We start from the raw sequence: 18,336 nt of genomic DNA, 5'->3' as shown, positions 1-18,336 counted from the left end.
TTACAACACAAACTTTTTTTTTAATTTCATTACATAATTTTCAAGGCCAAATCACAAATAAATAAGGAAGGAGACACTTGCAATAGCCCGGCTCACTGGGCCACTTAACCACACAAAACAAGGAGGAGACCCTCAAAAACTGGTCAGTAACAAAGATTATTAAATATGTTAACAGGAGCCTTTACACCTGTACAATTATTGGTAGTTTTAATGAAGTTTGATCATTGATCCCCCTGCCCTCTCGACATATTTACATTGCAAGTGACAACAGCGGTGAGTGGCCAAATTCATCTTTGCACCACTCCACTGTCTTTGCCTTGCTCTAAGTTCAAATGGATGTTGTTAGTAGGACACGGCATGTGTGCTATCAACAGAACGCGGGGAGTGCTTCACATTCTTAAGACCCCTGAAGACAGCTCATGTGTGTCAGAAGGCAACAAGCCGCCTCTTGCCAGGCAGAGGAAAAGCAGCAAACAGCACAGTAATCTACTGACTTTTCACTGAAATGTCAGGAGAGAGAAACATTAGAAAAAACAAACAAACAAAACAAACAAACAAAAAAAACAGGAAGGTCGTGACAGTATTGTCAAATTTATACATGCTAAAATAATTTCTGTATTAAGCTAGTAGACATCTGATAAAGAGAGGCTGTTAAAGTACCTGACTGTACCTTTATTAATGCTATATGTCTTCAGCATAAGCAAAGCAGGGTTTGCGTTCAGAGAAGGTGGCTGCAAGAGAGACGACACCCTCGCACAGTACCACTGACCAAACACTGTCTATTCTTCTGTCCATAAACCTAAAGAGAAGAAAGAAACTGAAGCAGGAGTGTCGCTCATACTGATGCCACTCAGAGTTATCACCACCAATCTGGAAACATACACGAGCTCAAATAAATGGCAGTTAACAGAATCCAAGAACTGTAGACCCTGTTTTATATACATTACACATACAGTATCATACACATAAACCAATTTGGAGATACAGAAATGTTATTTGATGAAGTCAAGTCAGCGTATGCTATATACTCACAATTAAATAGGGAGTGTATTCATAAGGAATTTCTTCAGTTGTTTGATTTGAGTGTGATTCACTCATTTCTCGCTCAAATATATATTCAGGTGCTTTGGTACAGTTGCACACTTTTCATCATGCAATTTCTACAATGCCAAATATTAAAAAAATTCACTTTACAGTCTCATTTAAGAACATTACATAGTTTCAGCACAGTACGTTCAAATGGGCTACATCTAGACTTCCCTATCAGTGTCTGTCTACCATTCTCTTTTCTATTCCTATGCTTTTTTCCTATAGACCTTCCATTATGCACTGAAGTGGAGAGTAAAAGGCCTGAACATTCACACACTATGGAGGGGCTGCTGTCTGTGTGTTTTTTTTAAATCCTTCCTACATACTTTACGTTAAAATTTGAGTATAAATATTGCACATTCATTTTGTATTTTATATTCAGAAATAAAAAATAAAAAAGATAAAAGTAACAGTAACTAGACCTATGGCAAAAAGGACATAATGCACAGATGCACCAAAAAAGTAACCATGGGGGGCAACCAATGAAAGGCTAACTAGTGTAACTATTTTTCTACAGTAGGCTAAGTTCCCTTGGAGACATCCATACGGTGCATTGGTCACGACTGGAGGAATACGTGGCAGATGCGGCAGGGCTGCTGTTATGTCAGTGATGCCAACAAAAGAGCCAATAAGACACAGGTTGGGGGGCATTCAGGGGGGGCTGCTGGGATATGGACAAAAATGAACGCTGGGGCAAAGAGCAGGGATAGAAAAATGGATGCCTTTTTACTACTGATGTCTGACTATGCTGCAAAGGCCAAGAGCAGAAGGGACTCAAGACTGGATCGCTTCTACTAGTCAAGTCAGTGAATACACACTCAAATGTACAAACTTTGGGACACAGGCAAACAATGGGAGAAAAGGGAAAAAAAAAGCTTGTAAACAAAGCTCATTAAAGTATAATTAGCATAAACAAAACGGCAATTAAAAAAAAAACAAGAGGATAAAGAAAAACAAACCCTCAATAATAAAATAACAGTAAGAAAAAGTATTTTAAAAACATCTTAATGCTCAATCTCTCATGGCTTTACAACACAGAGTCCTTGCACATACACACAAAAAACCCCTCATCAAATGAGTTTCAAAGCTGACAAACCAAACATGAAAGAAACAAAGCGACACATTAAAAAAAAGAAAATTAAAGATAATAGAGATCCCTGCATAGATTCCAACCTGAATGTTACTTAAAGCCCAGGAGGGATCCCTCTATTAGGCTCATGCTACCCCAATTTTCCCTGCCAGGTATCTGCACTGCAAGTCCACGACCATGCTCAACTGGTGGAAGGCTCCAGGGAGCAGGGGAGGGGGTGGGAAGAGAAGCAATAGAGAGGGGGTAGGGGTGGGAAGCGCGCGCTGACATTGATCCAGATTCGTCTAGCCTGACATTTGTTTTGCTTCAAGTCGTGCAGACGTTTCCGACTTCGTGTGCCACCTCGGTCGTCATGACAACTCAAAGGGCTACAAAAATCCATCAAAGAGGTGTGGCGGATGCATTCGCACCACACGTGCACGTCTGGCTGGTTCAGTTGTCTGTGAGGGACCTTCTGCCTTTTTTCTGACTCTCTCTTGACAGAGAGCATTAAGAGGGATTCAAGAGTTACTGTCCCCCCTCCTTTGATCGAAGCTGGTCGCAGGGAAGCCGAGGAGGAGGTGTATGAGACGCTTTATGTGTCTGTATTAATGTGTGTGTGTGTGTGTGTTACCTGTATCTAAAGTATAACTCCTCTCCAAGTTTGTCCTGGTAGTGGCTTCTGAGCTCCTTATGTAATGCGTGCAAGTATATATGTGTATATGTTTATGCGTTGTTTTGGAGTGTGTCTATGTGTTATTTTCCTCCGTACATCCTCTCAATGTCTTCCTGGTAGTGTGTTTTGAGCTCCTTGCGTTTCAGTTTGAATGCATCAGTGACCAAGCCGGTCTCTGGTGTCCAGGGCTCAGAACTCAGCCGGATCTTCTTGGGGATCTCAAATCGCTCCAGTTTTGCTGGTGTTGGGGAGAGGAAAATCACAAGTCAGAGTGACAGATACAGTGTGATACTAGTGCAAAGTCTGGTACGAGGCAGGAGGCACTGTCGCACCAAATCTGAACTGAAAACATCACAAGAGTTGCATCAGTTGTTGAGACAATTTCCTTGAAGCTCATAAGCAGGTTTAATGTAAGCAAGGTAATTTTCTCCCTACCTGAGATAGCAGCCTCAGTGATGATGCGGAGGACCTCTTTCTCCATCTGAGAGTTGTTGCAGATCTCCTCCCATGTGCCCCTCACCTGCATCTGCTCCGCCAGTGCCATAAGCTGCTTGTGGTTTGGCACCACAAAGCTGATTACGTACGACTGGTCACTGAAAAACAAGCACAAATTATGTTTTTTCAGCCACTGCCATTAGGGAGAAAAAAAATATTTTATGGCGAGAGATCAAGAGGATGAGACAGAGAAAAATGGAGAGCCAGGAGAAGACACTAGCTTAAATTTTTATGCCTGGTGAGATGCATTCAAAAAGGAGTCAGACGTCTGGAAGAAATGGATCAAGGGGGACTAAGTGCAGAATTTTTACCTGTTGGCATAGGCACAGATGTTGTCAATGAGAGGGCAGTTCTTCAGAACAGCCTCCACTTTTCCTAGAGAGACATACTCGCCTGCCTGCAATTTCACCAGGTCCTTCTTACGGTCTGTAGGAGGACACCGAAAACATGTCACAATCCCTAACAAGTACTGTATTTCATCTGTACCATTCACACAACCTACACTAGTTAGTGGATTTCTTACCAATGATCTTGAGGCAGCCGTCCGGGTGGAACTCTCCAATGTCTCCGGTGCAGAACCATCTCTGGCCGTTCTCATCCACATAAAAGTCCTCGCGGTTCTTGGCTTCGTTTTTGTAGTAACCCATTGTTACGTTGGGCCCCCCGATCAAGATTTCTCCCCGTGGGTTAGGCTTGTCTGTGCTGTAGTAACCACCTAGAGGAGCACAAGCTCGATTAGAGGGAAAATATTACTGTGTCTGTTGTTTTTTGGTTGGGTTGTGTTGCTGCGATTTGACTCACCCTCCTCCCAGTCCTTGAGTGTGATCTCTGAACAAACAAGCGGAGCACCGACCCGTCCCGTGCTGTAGTCCCAAACTGAAAAACAACAGCAAAGGCTCCTGCATTAGCATGGTAAATACAGATAATTACAACAAATCAGATTCTCTTCTATATTTTCATTTGCGCCTTCCTTCACATTTTCTCCCTTCCTCCGCTCTTACCCTCACTGATGGTGCCAGCTCCACAGGTCTCCGTCAAACCGTAGCCCTGCCCCACGGGGCAGCACAGGCAGATGTTCATGAAGCGCTGTGTGGCAGCCGAGAGTGGAGCACCGCCAGAAAGCAGCACCCGCGTGTTCCCTCCCAGGAGCGCGCGCACCCGTTTGAACACCAGACTGCGTGGGTGGGGAGGGAAGAAGACAAAAATACACAGCATGGAGATGATTACTGAGAGGAGACTCCTCCAACAACAACAACAACAACAACAACAACAACACAAAGACTGAAAAAGAAATTCAGATTATTAATAAATCTACATAGCATCCAGATGTTGCCTTGCCCTGTCCAATATCAGAATCAATAGTCTGCAATGATTCACATATGTTACAGAATAATTCCCCACACCTTTGTAGAGGCTCATTGTTAACAAGGGATAGATAAAGAATTTGCACTAGGTTATGATTAACCATGTTGGTTAATGTTTGCTCATGTATCACAGGGGAAGTAAAATGTCAGGTGAATGGGCTTGGCTGAAGTTTCAGCTCACGCTACCTGTCACAGAGAGGCGTACTGTAGCCCTTAGAGATCTGCTCCATCTTGTAGTTATAAGCCAGCACAAAGAGCGTCTTCTGGAGCTTGCTCATCTCCTCCACTTTTGTCATCACATTCTTGTAGATTCGATCCATGATCTCCTGCAACAACACAAGGCGGGAAAAGCTCCCAGTGAACACTTCAACAACAATTCAAGTCTGTACTCTGCCCGGGCTGTGTTCTGTTGACTTTATTTCAAGGTGTGACTTTAGCATGATAAATAATGTCAGCTAGATAGGACAGATTGGGTTTGTGCAGTGATAAGACGACTTACTGGTACGGCAGCCATGAGAGTAGGTTTCAGCACACTGGTATCCCCTTTACTGCCCTTCTTTATTTTGGTCGACTGTGAAAATGCAAAAACAAAAACAACACAACTGTTCAGGTCTTGCTGATGTAGGGCTGTTATGGCCAATGTAGGTAGCTACCTGCTCGCGCAAGGCTTTAAAAGTATCCAATAGTACCTATGATGGATTATGAATTTAATGGGGAACTGATTTAAAATTACAGGATAAGAGTCAAGTGAGGTACGTCTTACTAATACATGAGAGTGTAATGCAATCAGGAGAGACATATAGCACTGGCTGCACCAAAAACATACTTGACATAAGGTATGTGTTTACAAACTGACCTGGTCAGCTAGAGTCTGAGGGGAGGAGTAGCCGATGCGACAGCCATGAGAGATGCACACCAGTTCAGCGCTGAGCTCTAGAACATGGGCCAACGGCAGGTAGCCAATGTAGGTGTCTGTCTCACTGCCGGCACAGAAATAAGAGTGGGTTAGATGAAAACATAGTGAGGTGTGATGCAAAGACAGGACAAATGGTAAAAGAGTGTGTGAGGAAAGATCAGACAGTGAATGTGATTTAGAGGCTGCACAGAGGGGAGAAAGAGAACAAACAACGACAAAAAGTGTCAGAGCTGTGAATCTGATATTGGCATACTTGAGGTCAGGGATTCGCTCAGCCATGCCAGTGATGCCAGCAATGATGTTGCCATGGGAGATCATGACACCCTTGGGGATGCCTGTGGAGCCGCTGGTGTACATGATGACGGCGATGTCCGAGGACTGTGGCTGTCTGCGGTCAACTGCTACTGCAGAGACAGAAGACGAGAAGATGGATGACCATTAGAGAAGAACTACATTGCACGCCAATGACAATGCTATGAAAGAGTTTAAATATTTTGTGTAGGGCTTCAACTATTGACTGTTTTCAGTATCAATTAATCTATATTAAGGCATACACAGTTTCAATCATTGCAACCTTCTATGCAATTCTTCTGTTTTTTATGATAGTTGAGGATTTTTGGCTACAAGTATTTTAGAAACGTGTAAGTTGTGTGTTCTGTTTGAGGTTTTCTTTACCAAATAAGAGGAAAAGTGGCTCAAAAACCACGCTCAAGTGATACTCAAGCACACACAACATCATTTCAGGTTTCTCCTCATTTTACTAAAAGTCAACTAATGTCATCATGGCAATGGCAAGTGGTGATCTGACCTCTTGCTGACATCACTCCAATTACACATCAGGGTGTTGGGGCTTTGTATTAAGGCCTCCATTAATATACTTCCATTTATCAGACAAAATTAGAAACCTTTTTAATCACAATGCACAAATACTCACTATTATCAGGCCTGGATCCCATCTCCTTCACAGCGTCCATGTTGAGGACCATGATGCCTCTGGGGATGTCTGGCCAGCTTGTGGGCTTACTGTCAACTACAATGATATACCGTAGCCTCGGCACATCACAAAGTATGGCCTGGGACATGGAGTTGTAGTTTGGAGGGAGGAGGAGGGTGAGTGAGAAAAAAAAAAATTATGAAAATAGACCTGATCTTCTTATCCAATCATAATAACCAGTCAATCAGGGGCATACAAATCAGTGTATTTAAAATCCAGATCCCTGTTTAACACAGCTGACATGTAGGAGACCAATGATGACAGCAAAGCGGGTACCTTAAGTCGGCTCTGAAGCAGGTCTTTGCTTGTGATGATGTGTGTGACCTCAGTCTCGTTCAGGCCGTGAGCGATGGCCATGGGTCCAAGAGTGGCATACAGGGTCACAACTGTCAAATTAAAATCCAATTATTTTGGTCAGTCTGCTCAGGTGCTTCACTGTACAACAGGTCCAAGAATGCCTGAATACACATGTTGTTCTTTATGGCACTCACGTGGGAAATTGTACATGAAGCAGGCTTGTGCTGCCACAATCCATTCTGCTCTGGTCTCACAGAAGATGGCGATGTTACACTGAGGCCTCTGCCCGAGAGCTGCGAGGCCACTGCCGAAACACTTTGCTGCCTCGTAGGCTTCCGCGTACGACAGCCAGTTGTAGTTCCCCAGAATTACCTACACACAACAAGCAAAGGTTTGTGCAGTAATCAGAAATATGTCCACATACTGCACCATACAACATGTAAACTGCCGCTTGTGCATACATTCCACAGGCCTAGGTAGCTTCAGAGCATCTCATTAAGAGCATTTTGACAAATAAATAAATATGAACAGAGTGAATGATTCCTGATGTAGATGGATTTAATGCATGCACTGCTTAGCATTATAATATAAAAAAGGTAACATGGATTTGGCGTGTCAGATATCACAGTAATGGTCGATTTGTTGATTCTGAAAGAGGTCTGGTGTTTTTACCAGCCATATATCATCGTAATTCATATGCAGTCAGTTAGCGCCATCTGCAGGGCTTTGCAGCTTTGCAGGTGTTAATGATGTTGCTGTCAGGTGTGAGACAAAGGAGCAATTACACTGCTGCTGCCATTTCCACCCACATTCCTCACACTGTGTACAGTTGCAGGACTGTGTTATTACTGTCACACACATAAACAAACTTCCTGCAATACCACAGATTTACCTCAAAACTTAACAACAAACAAAACAACAAAAAAGCTAAAATGTGATAAGCGGTACCACTCCCTGACTTTCTGGATCCTGACAACAGACCAAACACTTAAAAGAATAATGAAACAATCTGTCACAGGTGTGCAAGAGCGCAAGGGACAGGTCAGTGTCTCTCACCTTCTTGAAGACCTTCCCATTAGGCTGGAGCTCATCCTCCTCACTGAGCACCTCCCTGGTGCCCAGACAGTCTCTCTGTGGAAACCTCCCAGCAGCGTGTTCAAACATTTTGTCCAGGGTGTCCACCCCAGGGTGCAGCCATGCTACCAGCTTCTGTTGGCTATTAATGGCCCTGTAAGGCCCCGCTGGGTGTCCGCTAACCGTACGTGCCTTGATCCGACGAGCACGATCCAGATTGGTGCCTGCTCCCGAGAAGAAGTACCAGGGTATGAAGGTGATGACAGAGTAGACCCAGACCACAGAACGGAAGACCTGGAGCAACAGGGGGTTCATGTCCTCCTTCAACTTCATCTTTAAGGACGAAGTTTGCACTGGTCACTGCTCTGTGAATATTGTGACTTGCTGCTGAGGGAGAAGGTTGCAGGAGGGAATTCTTTTGTGCAGACCTGCAACAGACACAACATGAAATTCTAGAAGTAAAGCCTGGAATAAAGATGTTTCAGCATATTTGGAAATATCGAGTGGCAGCAAATGTGAGCGACTGCCTCCTGGTAAATGAATCCTTGCATGAAGACCATCTCTGCCTATTCTTAGGCTGGTTCTCCGTCAGCGCTATTTATCTCACCAGATCTGCTGGCCTTGTTGCATGGAGGTCAGTCTCATCATGACACTACTACACTTTTCATCATTAACATTTGACAATAATGCTGAAAAGATGACTTAACTGGTTAGTTGATACTAAATGAATTACCTCTCATGTGTGAAGATTTGTGGCTTTTGTGTTTTATTTCATTGTAAATTTTTATAGTTTGTCAGACTAAATAGGCAATATAGAGGCCATACTTTGTGTTTTAGGGATATTTATATCCAGATCCAGGCATTAGACAATATGAAAACAAAATGGAAGATTATTGTTCCTTCCTAATATGTGCAGCTGAATAAGGCAGTGGTTTTATTTAATCTAAGAAAACACAGCCTCTTTAATTTTCTTAAATCACAACACCTTCTCTGTGCCTCACCACAAGTTTACAGCAGTGCCATGCAGTATCATAATATTTGCAGGATTATGCCATGTGCTCTCCTCATTACTGCTCTGAGTTATTTTGGCTATACTACAAAAACCTTTGGATCAACTACGACTGTCTCCTGGAGAGCTTGGGTATTTCCAGTGTATCCTTAGGACCAGGGTAAGTTGCAGTGTAGCCCTGCAGTTACTGAACCCGAATATGCTAGAAGTAGCAGCAGTGACTCATTCTGCAGCTTAGAAGGAGAGGGCCCGAGGTCACATGGGAGGTTAGCTTAACCCGGCCAGCTAAATATCGGTAGTGAAAAGAATGTGACACTGACTGATGAGGTGGGCAGATCCTGAGCCATATGCAAACACAAGCTACAAGACACAACCTAAATATTACTCAGCAATTCTACATATTTAGCAGCACATTCAAGTACATTTAAGGAAGCTCTTATTCAGATATCACATGATATGTTATAGTAAACAGAGGCATGTATGCACAGACGTTCAACTTCAGTCAGAGTGTGAGTCCTCAGTGAGTGTGAGGGCCAACTGTGCTTTGCAGTACTGGTCACCTGCACTGCACCAGACTCCTGTGCTTCAGTAAGGACTGTGACACTATGACTAGTGCAATTTTACACTCCAGGGGCCTATTTATTTCTAGACAACAATAGACAACTACCTCTTCCTGAACAGAGTTCATTAGAAATTCAAAGTGGCATGTGTATGCATTTGTGTGCGCACATGGATGCTTATGCAAGTGCTCCAAACTTCCTCATCTGGATACTTGAACACCACATGACTTCTAACCTCAAAACTAAAAAGCAATCACTTCACAATGACTACTTCTGTGTGTAAATCTAGTGATGGTTTTCATGGGAACGCACGCTGTCAGCTCACTTAGCTCCGACCCAAGCAGCAGCTGCCATTTGCTATCAAGAGTTAAACTTAAGGCATGTTGCATAAAGCAATTCAATCTTTTGAGCAAAGGATGAACCTGTTTTGCAGAAACTCACCACAACCAACAGACATAATTGAACTGTATTAGAGCAGAGCAATCGCACAAAGAAGTCACGCAGACACAGCCAGGAGGGCTCCGTCTTAGTTTAACACTTGTAATACAGGTTCAGTCATTATTTACTTTTCTATGAATAAAGCTGACACACCCTACTCTTAGTTACAATTTAATCAACAATGTGACCCGGGATCAAAACTACAAAAAACGAATCTGAAAGAAATCAGAAATTTGGCATTACAGTCAACACTGAAAATGTAATTATAACTGTAACTTCAGCCCCTTGTACATTCGTCATGCTGCAAAGCTGACTGTAAGCCCACATGCTTATTGTAACAACAGCAGTATTAAACAAACACTGCTCAATTCCAGAGGAAACCCGTGCTCTCAGCAGCCAGTATAACCATACTTACAACGTGTTACAATGAGCAAGTTTACGGAGTTATTGGGATAACTCAATTTGAGCAAACATACTTGGCACATGAGATAAACAACACAGACAAAGATAATATTTCAAGTACAACTTGCAGTACAACTTCCAGCTTAACAATGCATAATGGTTTTTATCCAGCTATACATTAATAATGAACATAATGTATCCACAGTGCCGGTACCTGGGAGAACATCAGGACACCAGGATGACGCTCAAGTACAATCTTTCCCTCCATGATTTGAATCTGGTTACCATTTCAGGCATTTTCTTACATCAGCTCGTGCATTACATTTTAATTTACCGCAGGCTATTTAACCTGCATTCACCTTTTAACTGGGCTGATGTTAACGTTATTCATCTTCTCTGTGTTCTGCTTGTGTGATGCGCTAGCTACGGTGTCATATCAATAATGTTATTTCTGTGTCCTCATCTTAGATAATGGCTATCAGCGTCAGATAAGATCACAACACATTGTTCTGATTTTTTTTTAGATATGATGCCTAGCTAGGTAAGCGGATAGTTTTCATCCCAACCGGCCAATAACAGGACCATTTTCACTCCACGGTGTCTGAGACTATGCAGAGGCCAGGGAAGAAGCATCAAGATTAGCAGCTAGCTGACAACGCTAGCAGCTAGCAAAGCGACGAGGCTAACATTTAGCTTCAGCTAACCACTGAAGCTGTTATTACTACTACTTTACTACTGGTGTAGTAAAATCAGTTCCGTGGTCAACACTCACTTAAGAATTCAAATGCGGCACATGCATCATACTGAAGACAAATGTGTGACACATTAAAGGCGACGTGGCGTCCTGCTGAGCTAGCCGGTCGCTTAACAATCAGTCTCTCTCATCAACATCTGCAAAGCGTTCACACAGCAACACATTCTCTCACCTCTTTTCTCAACCGCTACGCCTGAACCGCTGCGGGACTGGAACAAGTGTATTTATCCTTGTAACCCGAGCTCTGACATGATATTGATATAATCTTTCAACGCAGCGTATATGATTATAAATCACACCCGTGAGTCTGTCATAAAAAACGAATCTAAAATTGAGTAAAACTGTAAATCATAGCATCACCGGGACCAGTACTGCCAGCCCGGAAGCTACCGAGTGACGTCACGGCATTACTCTGTCAGCGATTGGAGCGCTGGAGGTGGCGCGTGCTTGGGGCAGCGGGGACGTCAGTGGGGGTTACTATCGGTCAGAAATGCCGGGATTGTCAGTTGGCCAGCAGTCTCCGACACAATAAGGCGGGGTGAACCCGCGCCGCCGGTTCATTTAAATGGGTCAACCAGTACTCGACCAACACTACCAGGTTTGAAGAACACGTGTCCGTTTAAAAATCCATGTTATTGAGAATTAACTACTTTTTTTACCGAGGGAAAGCGAGACAGCGTACAAGTGAGTAAACTAGACAAACAGAAAGACAGCTAATGTGAGGGGGGAACGAAAACGGAAACCACACAGTATGTAGCTACCCGCGTAATGTATGTAACATAATGTGTAATTCTTCTGTATGTGTAGGGCAGACTCTGTGTGCTGTCACCAATGGATTCTCCTCCTATGCACGTCTAATGTATGAAATATGGTATGGAAGTGTTATTTGAGAAATTAATCACCAAAACAAACCTAGCCTAGTCCTGCAGCAACCAGACATAAAAATAAGCCTTTCCTCAAATGTTGGTGCACTGTATTTGCCAACTGAAGCATGTGGGTTGAAACACTCAACCCAGAAATATTCTGCTTTGGGGTTGTGTGGCAGCCAGTGGCACAGAAGTGCACAGACAGAGGGAAGAATAGGGTCTACAACAGGACAATGATCCATCATTCCTCAAAATCCACCATGAACTATTTCAAGAAACACAAGCTGAAGGTTTTGGAATGGTCTTCACAGACTGGAACATCAAGAGAAATCTCTGGGTAGACCGTAAACATGTTGTGCGTACAAGACGGCCAAAAAATAACCTAGAACATGAAGTGATCTGCAGAGGAGAGTGGGTTAAAATTCCTAAATCAAGAACAGACAGACTCTTAGCTGGCTACAAAAAGCATTTGCAAGCTGTGATATCTGCCAAAGGGGGAAGGATTACTGATTTAGCAGGGTGCCCATGCCCAAACTTTTGCACATACCACAGTTACTTAGGATTTTTTTCTGTTTTTTTTAAAGTAAGTTTTTAATGAAACAAAAAGTACCATTGTATTAGCATTTAAAGAAAGGCTTCTTTTTTTAACATATGTTTGCTGCAGGGGTTATATTCATTTCTAATCACTTCAAAAATATGTCATTTACCCAGGAGTGCCCAAAAAACACAACTCATTTCTGTACATATGTTAAATGAAAGTTTATTGTACTTAAAATCCCAGAACAACAGACTACAGAAATCAGTCTTTAGGTAATTTAATCTCCCTGATTAAACCTTTTCGCCACATTTTGCACATTTGGAAGTTTCCATAGGCTTTCATTGCAGAAGTTGTTTTGACATGTCGCAGTAGGAAAAGCACAGATGTGAATGATAAAAATGAACTGAAAGGTTGTTTTCAGTTTTAAGGTCCTGGTATTGTGCGTGCTGACTCACTGTCACACTGTCCTGGCTTATTGGGATACCTGACATGATGATATTTTCTCACCCCCACCCCCCCATGTATGCAGTAACTTACATACACAAGTAAAAATTGTACTGAATATTATAGTGATTAATGATGATGGGAGTAAAGATGCTTTGTCATGCTTTCATACATTTCAGTATCATTAAAATAGTTGTGGCAAACCCATCTTTAACGATGATAAAGCATTCAGGGGGTGAATTTTCTGGCGATGTCTGGAGTTAGACTACGGTGAAAAGTGCCTTCTTCCCAGCTGTCTGTCTCACCGCTATTTTTGGCCTTGGCCTGTAGCTCTTTGTACTTCTCCCTCAGCTTGTCCCTTCTGGCCTTGTTTCTTTCTTTGTTTCTGTAGTTGGTCCCTCTCATTTGTATGTGTCAGCAGAGGACGATGACTCCATTTAGTCCCCTCAAAGCAGAAAAAAATCAAACACATACATTGACAGAAAACAGATCCTTACACTACAGTCATCTGACAGGCGTCATCTCTGATAGAGCCACTTGCAACAATCTGTCGATTAGTCACAGTGCTAGTGTTGAAAATCAATATAGCCTGGTCCCATGACAGTAACTGGCGGGCATTTGAAATAAGATCTCATTAGGCAGAATGCACCAATGACTGCATTGTCGATGCACTTATTAACACAAAAAAAGCAGCTACCAAAAATGGGTGATGACTGAGGATGGTAGTTGGTGTTAAAACTACCTTATCCATCATTACTCATCCATCATTGACTGCTGCTTTACAACTGAACCTGTTCATTTTAATGAAAAGGGTGACAACTGGTAACTATATTTTAAAAACAGCAACAAACACTGTATAAAAAAATATGAGTTGATTTTTATATAAAATGAATAATTTGTCATAATTTTATCATGATTTAAACCACACACATTTTGTGTTGTCATTCTTTTCCTTTGCTGCATTATCACTTTTGTACACCAGAGGGAGTTAGTGTGCATTTCTCACCCTTTTCATTAAGCACAGAGAAAAATCAACAGTGTTTGTGTGTGAGTTCTGGACAGAGGAAAAGTCGTCTTTGAGCTCCACAATGAAAGTGAAGTAGTTAGGTAAGCCTCGATTGATACTTTGACCCTAGACATTGATCCCTTCTTGCTGCCTGTTTGGAGTGTTTGCATGCTTGTTAGGCCATATGTCCATACAGACATATTCTGACAAATACATGCACACATACACAAATCCATGCTTTTTCCTCCATGCTAGCGCACACGCAAACACACACACACGCAAGCATGTTATCACATGACGATCCAGAGTGCGTATGGAGTGGTGATAATCGCTCTCCTCAGGCTATGTCTTTGAGGTCATCTTGATAGGACTCAAACTATCAGAGGGCAGATGTTGAGAGCAAAAGGAACACTTTCATCTCCTCTGTGAAATACGTGTGTCCAATCTGATAATGACACAGAGACACACTTTGCACACACTTAAAGGCAAGATGCAGGAGGAGAGGAAATGTATCCTGGAACTGTCTGTTTCTGGATGACCTCCTCACCTTTTTTTTGACAGTGTGCACAATGGCTAATGGCTGTTCCCTTGAGATCCACCTATGACAACCACTGACCAGTGTCATGTGACTTATTAGGGTGTTTACTTAATGATATTTTGCTGCTCTAACAACAATGACAAGACCTGAATTAGTACATATTTCAAGCTGTTATTGTAAGACGTCACTGTTACATTCAAATGCTTTAGAGTAAAACAGGTAAACTAATAACTTTTGAGCCCCTGGCTGATTATGAAGCCCCCTGGTGTCCAGTTGGACTTATAGGGAAGAAGGGGGGAAGGGGTTGTGTGGGGATTAGGGAACAAAAGGATCCTTCTCTGTCATCAAAGAGGATCTGCTCCCAACTCATCCCCTGTTCTGTGGCGACAGCTTTTTATTTTTTCGGGATTGACGGCTGGAGGGAGGAGGGAGGGTGGGATATAGCGGGCGAGTTTGATGGCAGGGGATGCAGATTTCAAAGTAATCTTTAACTTTAAGCCCTGCAGTCCCTGTGAAATGAAGCTCTCTGCCCTAGACACACAGTGTTGCCTATGGCTCCCAGTGGAAGCCTGCCACCCCTCCTTTTTTTTTTTCTTCCCAGGCTTTTGTCACAGTGGCATTTAAGTGGCATTACTCACCGACTGGATGACCAAATGAAGGAGTCCCTTTGAGGGGCCTGAAAGAGATGGAGTTTAACTCCTGAGACCAGTGTCGCCTCTTAAAACAACACTAAGCAGAGATAAATGCCTGCTGTGTTATTAGGAGGTAGCAGAAACCTCAACCAAATGGAGACATCTAATAAATTGTCAAGTGTATGTTTCTCAAACATATGAAATGATGAGTGAGAGGGGATTTATTAAACAATTCCACAAAACAAAACAAAAAAAACCCTCAATTAAACATTATTCTATTTGCATGCTTCCCTGTAACCTAACACATTTGAGAGTGGTCTGGGCATGAACCAAATTATTTGTGGTGTTAATATGTTCCTGCAGTTTATATGACTCAGGAAAGCAAACTTAAGCCCATCAGATGATTTAAGACCCCTTGGAGGTCATCTGCACTTCCATTGTCTCACTACTTTACAACACCACTTATTTTGGGCCCCCTACCCCAAAGTTATTTCTCTCATCTTGTGAAGGCTCATGTCCCCTCAGGGTCACTGGCCTGGGATGACTTGGTCCACCGCAGGGAGTCAGTGTAATAACACAGAGGTGGTTATGGGGTAAACAGGTCCTGTCAGTGGCACAATAGGCCATGTTGTTAGAGATGGTAGTGGCACAATAAGATTAGAACAAATCAGTTACATACCAACAGCTTGACACGTATGCATATGTGCACACCTGCTTGCACAGCAGCCTCTGAGCACCTTATGAAATTTGTCATATAGATAATATCAGTGTAGCAGAGAACTGTGGGAGGAGAGTATGGGAGGATACTGCTGTAACAAATTGTTTTACCTATTATTCCAGCCTGTGGCTGCTAATGTCTCCATTAGCAGGCCAAGTTAAAGTGCTCTTCTTGTGATTTTAGGCCTCCTGTGTAAGCATTTGTCATAGCATGACACATCACTGTACTTTACTCAAACAAGAACTTGAGGCCAAAGTGCATTCCCTTCAAACAGTTTTTAAATAAAGAGTAATAAAAAAGGTGTATTCTGTATTCTTCACATATACTGTAACCAAACTTAATTTGTAGTACTTTACTTTTATCGTATATGCCGTAGATGTAGTTGTAATGTTTTAGGGACTGCATTTAGTAGTCCGTGAAAGTAGCTAGATAGTATACATGTTTTGTTTGTGCCATGACATAACATTCATCAGTTTAGGTCAGTGTAAGCCTTTTTTTTTCACAGCAGGCATTTTGGCTTGTGATAGTAGGAAAAACAAAGGTGTAACTAGTAACATTAACAATGTTCTGTTTAGAGTTCCAGTAAGGCATTGGCAGTGTGACAGTGAGTCAGCATGCACAATAACAGGACCCTAAAACTGAATCAGCTAAACACAACACAGCCATGTTTAACTGAATCATTTACAGCCCTGCTTTTCATACTGTGAGATGTCAAAAACTAATTCTGCGAGAAAGCTCTATATAGAGTTCCATATTTGTCTGAAAGGGAGAAAAACCCTCTAAACTGGGAAGGCTGACCTCAAGACTGGAGTTTTGTGTGACAGGCTCTCAGAAATTGCACAAAGTGGATGGTCACATACTGGAGCCCAGTCTAAAGCAAAAACTACAGATGCTCTATTGTCACATAAAGGTCATTGTGATGTTATAGGGTGTCTGCGCTGACTGTCTGAAATAAGTAAACTGACTTCCCTTCTATTATAGACTACTGACAAAGTTCATGTATCCTAACCCTGCATCACGTTATATGAGAATTGAGGGAACTGAAGTTGTCTGCTCCGGTTTCAGGTCGGTACTTCAACATGCACATCAACCAAGTGAGAATGAGCGAGAGCAGGGCGAGGACGCTGGCTGCAAACAAACAGACGGGGCCGACTGGCGACGTGGTGTTGTTGAAGTTATGTACAAAGATCAGGCCCAGAAATAACAACACCACCATGGACAGGAAAGAGAAGATGGCGCACACGCAGGCCGTCGTAAACGCGACCTGTTTGCAAGTCTGACAGCTGTCCTCGCTCTCTTGGGAGGTTGCTAAAGACGCGGTTGATGGACCCGCGCGGTCGTCTGCGTCTGCTGAGTTCACACGCTCGTGCTTTTCGAGCGGGAGCGCCTCGGTCAGCGCGGTGTTGTCGGGGAGGTTGTGAATTCGGTATTCCAGAACCGGAGTTCGGTGGCGACACACGGGGCAAACGATTCTCCATCTTCGATCGTCGCGGCAGTGCAGAGCATCGAGGCACTCCTGGCAGAAGGTGTGGGAACAGGCCAGCAGTTTGGGAGTGTGACGCTCCAAGTCGAAGTAGTTGTAGCATATTTTGCACTCGTATTCCTCGCTGGGAAACGAGTCGGTCACGTCAGGCGGAGCCGAGCCACAGTCGCCTCCTGTGTTGACCGCCTCCGCCATGTTCCGTCTGACTCTACAAAAACACCTTTATTTTACCGTAGTGCCCATTTGCATCAATGACATGACACAGCATGAGGAGTATTTTCGGGTGACAATAAAACGTTTTAAAGCGAGAAAAATCTCCCTCTGCATTTCCCGGTATGAGTCGGTCCGGGTAGCCGAGTCCCGGTAGCTGTCCCGTTTCCATCCGGTTGTGCGATCACACACTTGTTGTGTAACCAGCCTGGGGCGCAACCCGTGAACGGGCTGGTGGGGGGCGGCAGACTGAGACTTCGTCGCGATCATATTACCAGAACTAAAACCCTCGTTTACCGCAAAAAATCCACTCGATACACTTGTTCAAATTGATTTTCCCAATTTGGTGTCTGTCACCTGGTGGATTTGTCACAAGTGTGGGTCATGTGTACGAGGTGGATGTAATGGGCCTATTTAACCGTATAATTAGAATTTAGCGCCCGCAGCGACGCCACGGAGCACCATGTTTTTTTCCCCCAGCATTTCAGCACTACGGGCAGTGGACAGCGCCGGTGTGCTGTAACATAAACCCCCGTGGATATCAGTGCCTGTGTTTTACCTGCTGCCACTTTCCTGCAGGACAGGCGTTTGCAAATGGTCTTTCATTTTTCACGGAGGTGTCATGAGGTCTAACCTTCCGCATACATTAGTTTGGGCCCTGCTATATTTGCTTTTAGGGAGACTTATTAAGAAATACTAAGAATCTTTCAGGCAGCTACATAAGCTTTGTGTTTGTCCCTGCACACAAAGTTTTGATAACATGT

The 18,336-nt window shown here is 43.2% G+C and overlaps 2 protein-coding genes across 3 annotated transcripts; both read right to left on the bottom strand.

Moving 5' to 3' along the window:
* Positions 1-11,535, bottom strand: acsl3b (acyl-CoA synthetase long chain family member 3b). 2 transcript variants are annotated; one of them, XM_018676764.2, is made up of 15 exons: positions 11,310-11,535; positions 7,957-8,402; positions 7,095-7,272; positions 6,880-6,989; positions 6,544-6,682; positions 5,863-6,013; positions 5,550-5,673; positions 5,193-5,264; positions 4,880-5,019; positions 4,331-4,503; positions 4,131-4,205; positions 3,853-4,044; positions 3,641-3,755; positions 3,270-3,427; positions 1-3,072 (listed from the first exon to the last, which is right to left on the bottom strand). In XM_018676764.2, exons 2-15 carry the CDS (start codon positions 8,305-8,307, stop codon positions 2,915-2,917), a joined length of 2,136 nt encoding a protein of 711 aa, XP_018532280.1. In that variant the 5' UTR covers positions 8,308-8,402; positions 11,310-11,535; the 3' UTR covers positions 1-2,914. The 2 variants fall into 2 exon arrangements, with proteins under 2 accessions (XP_018532280.1, XP_018532281.1); XM_018676765.2 differs by having other exon boundaries at positions 5,863-6,010.
* Positions 11,536-11,635: 100 nt separating this feature from the next.
* Positions 11,636-17,584, bottom strand: LOC127142369 (E3 ubiquitin-protein ligase RNF186-like). Its single transcript, XM_051070050.1, has one exon. It carries the CDS (start codon positions 17,555-17,557, stop codon positions 16,895-16,897), a length of 663 nt encoding a protein of 220 aa, XP_050926007.1. The 5' UTR covers positions 17,558-17,584; the 3' UTR covers positions 11,636-16,894.
* Between the last annotated feature and the right edge of the window lie 752 nt (positions 17,585-18,336).

Source organism: Lates calcarifer, linkage group LG4 (assembly GCF_001640805.2).
Source record: "Lates calcarifer isolate ASB-BC8 linkage group LG4, TLL_Latcal_v3, whole genome shotgun sequence".
In the NCBI taxonomy this organism is placed as follows: domain Eukaryota; kingdom Metazoa; phylum Chordata; class Actinopteri; family Centropomidae; genus Lates; species Lates calcarifer.
Note: the sequence above shows the minus strand (reverse complement) of the source record. Positions and strands in the feature narration are given on the sequence as shown.

Excerpts from the sequence above, each read along its gene's own strand:
- LOC127142369 (XM_051070050.1), bottom strand. The coding sequence starts at position 17,557 with ATGGCGGAGGCGGTCAACACAGGAGGCGACTGTGGCTCGGCTCCGCCT.
- acsl3b (XM_018676764.2), bottom strand. The coding sequence starts at position 8,307 with ATGAAGTTGAAGGAGGACATGAACCCCCTGTTGCTCCAGGTCTTCCGT. Across the intron at positions 6,990-7,094 it reads CTTCATGTACAATTTCCCAC|TTGTGACCCTGTATGCCACT; the intron begins GTGAGTGCCATA and ends TTAATTTGACAG. Across the intron at positions 3,756-3,852 it reads CGGCTGCCTCAAGATCATTG|ACCGTAAGAAGGACCTGGTG; the intron begins GTAAGAAATCCA and ends GTCCTCCTACAG.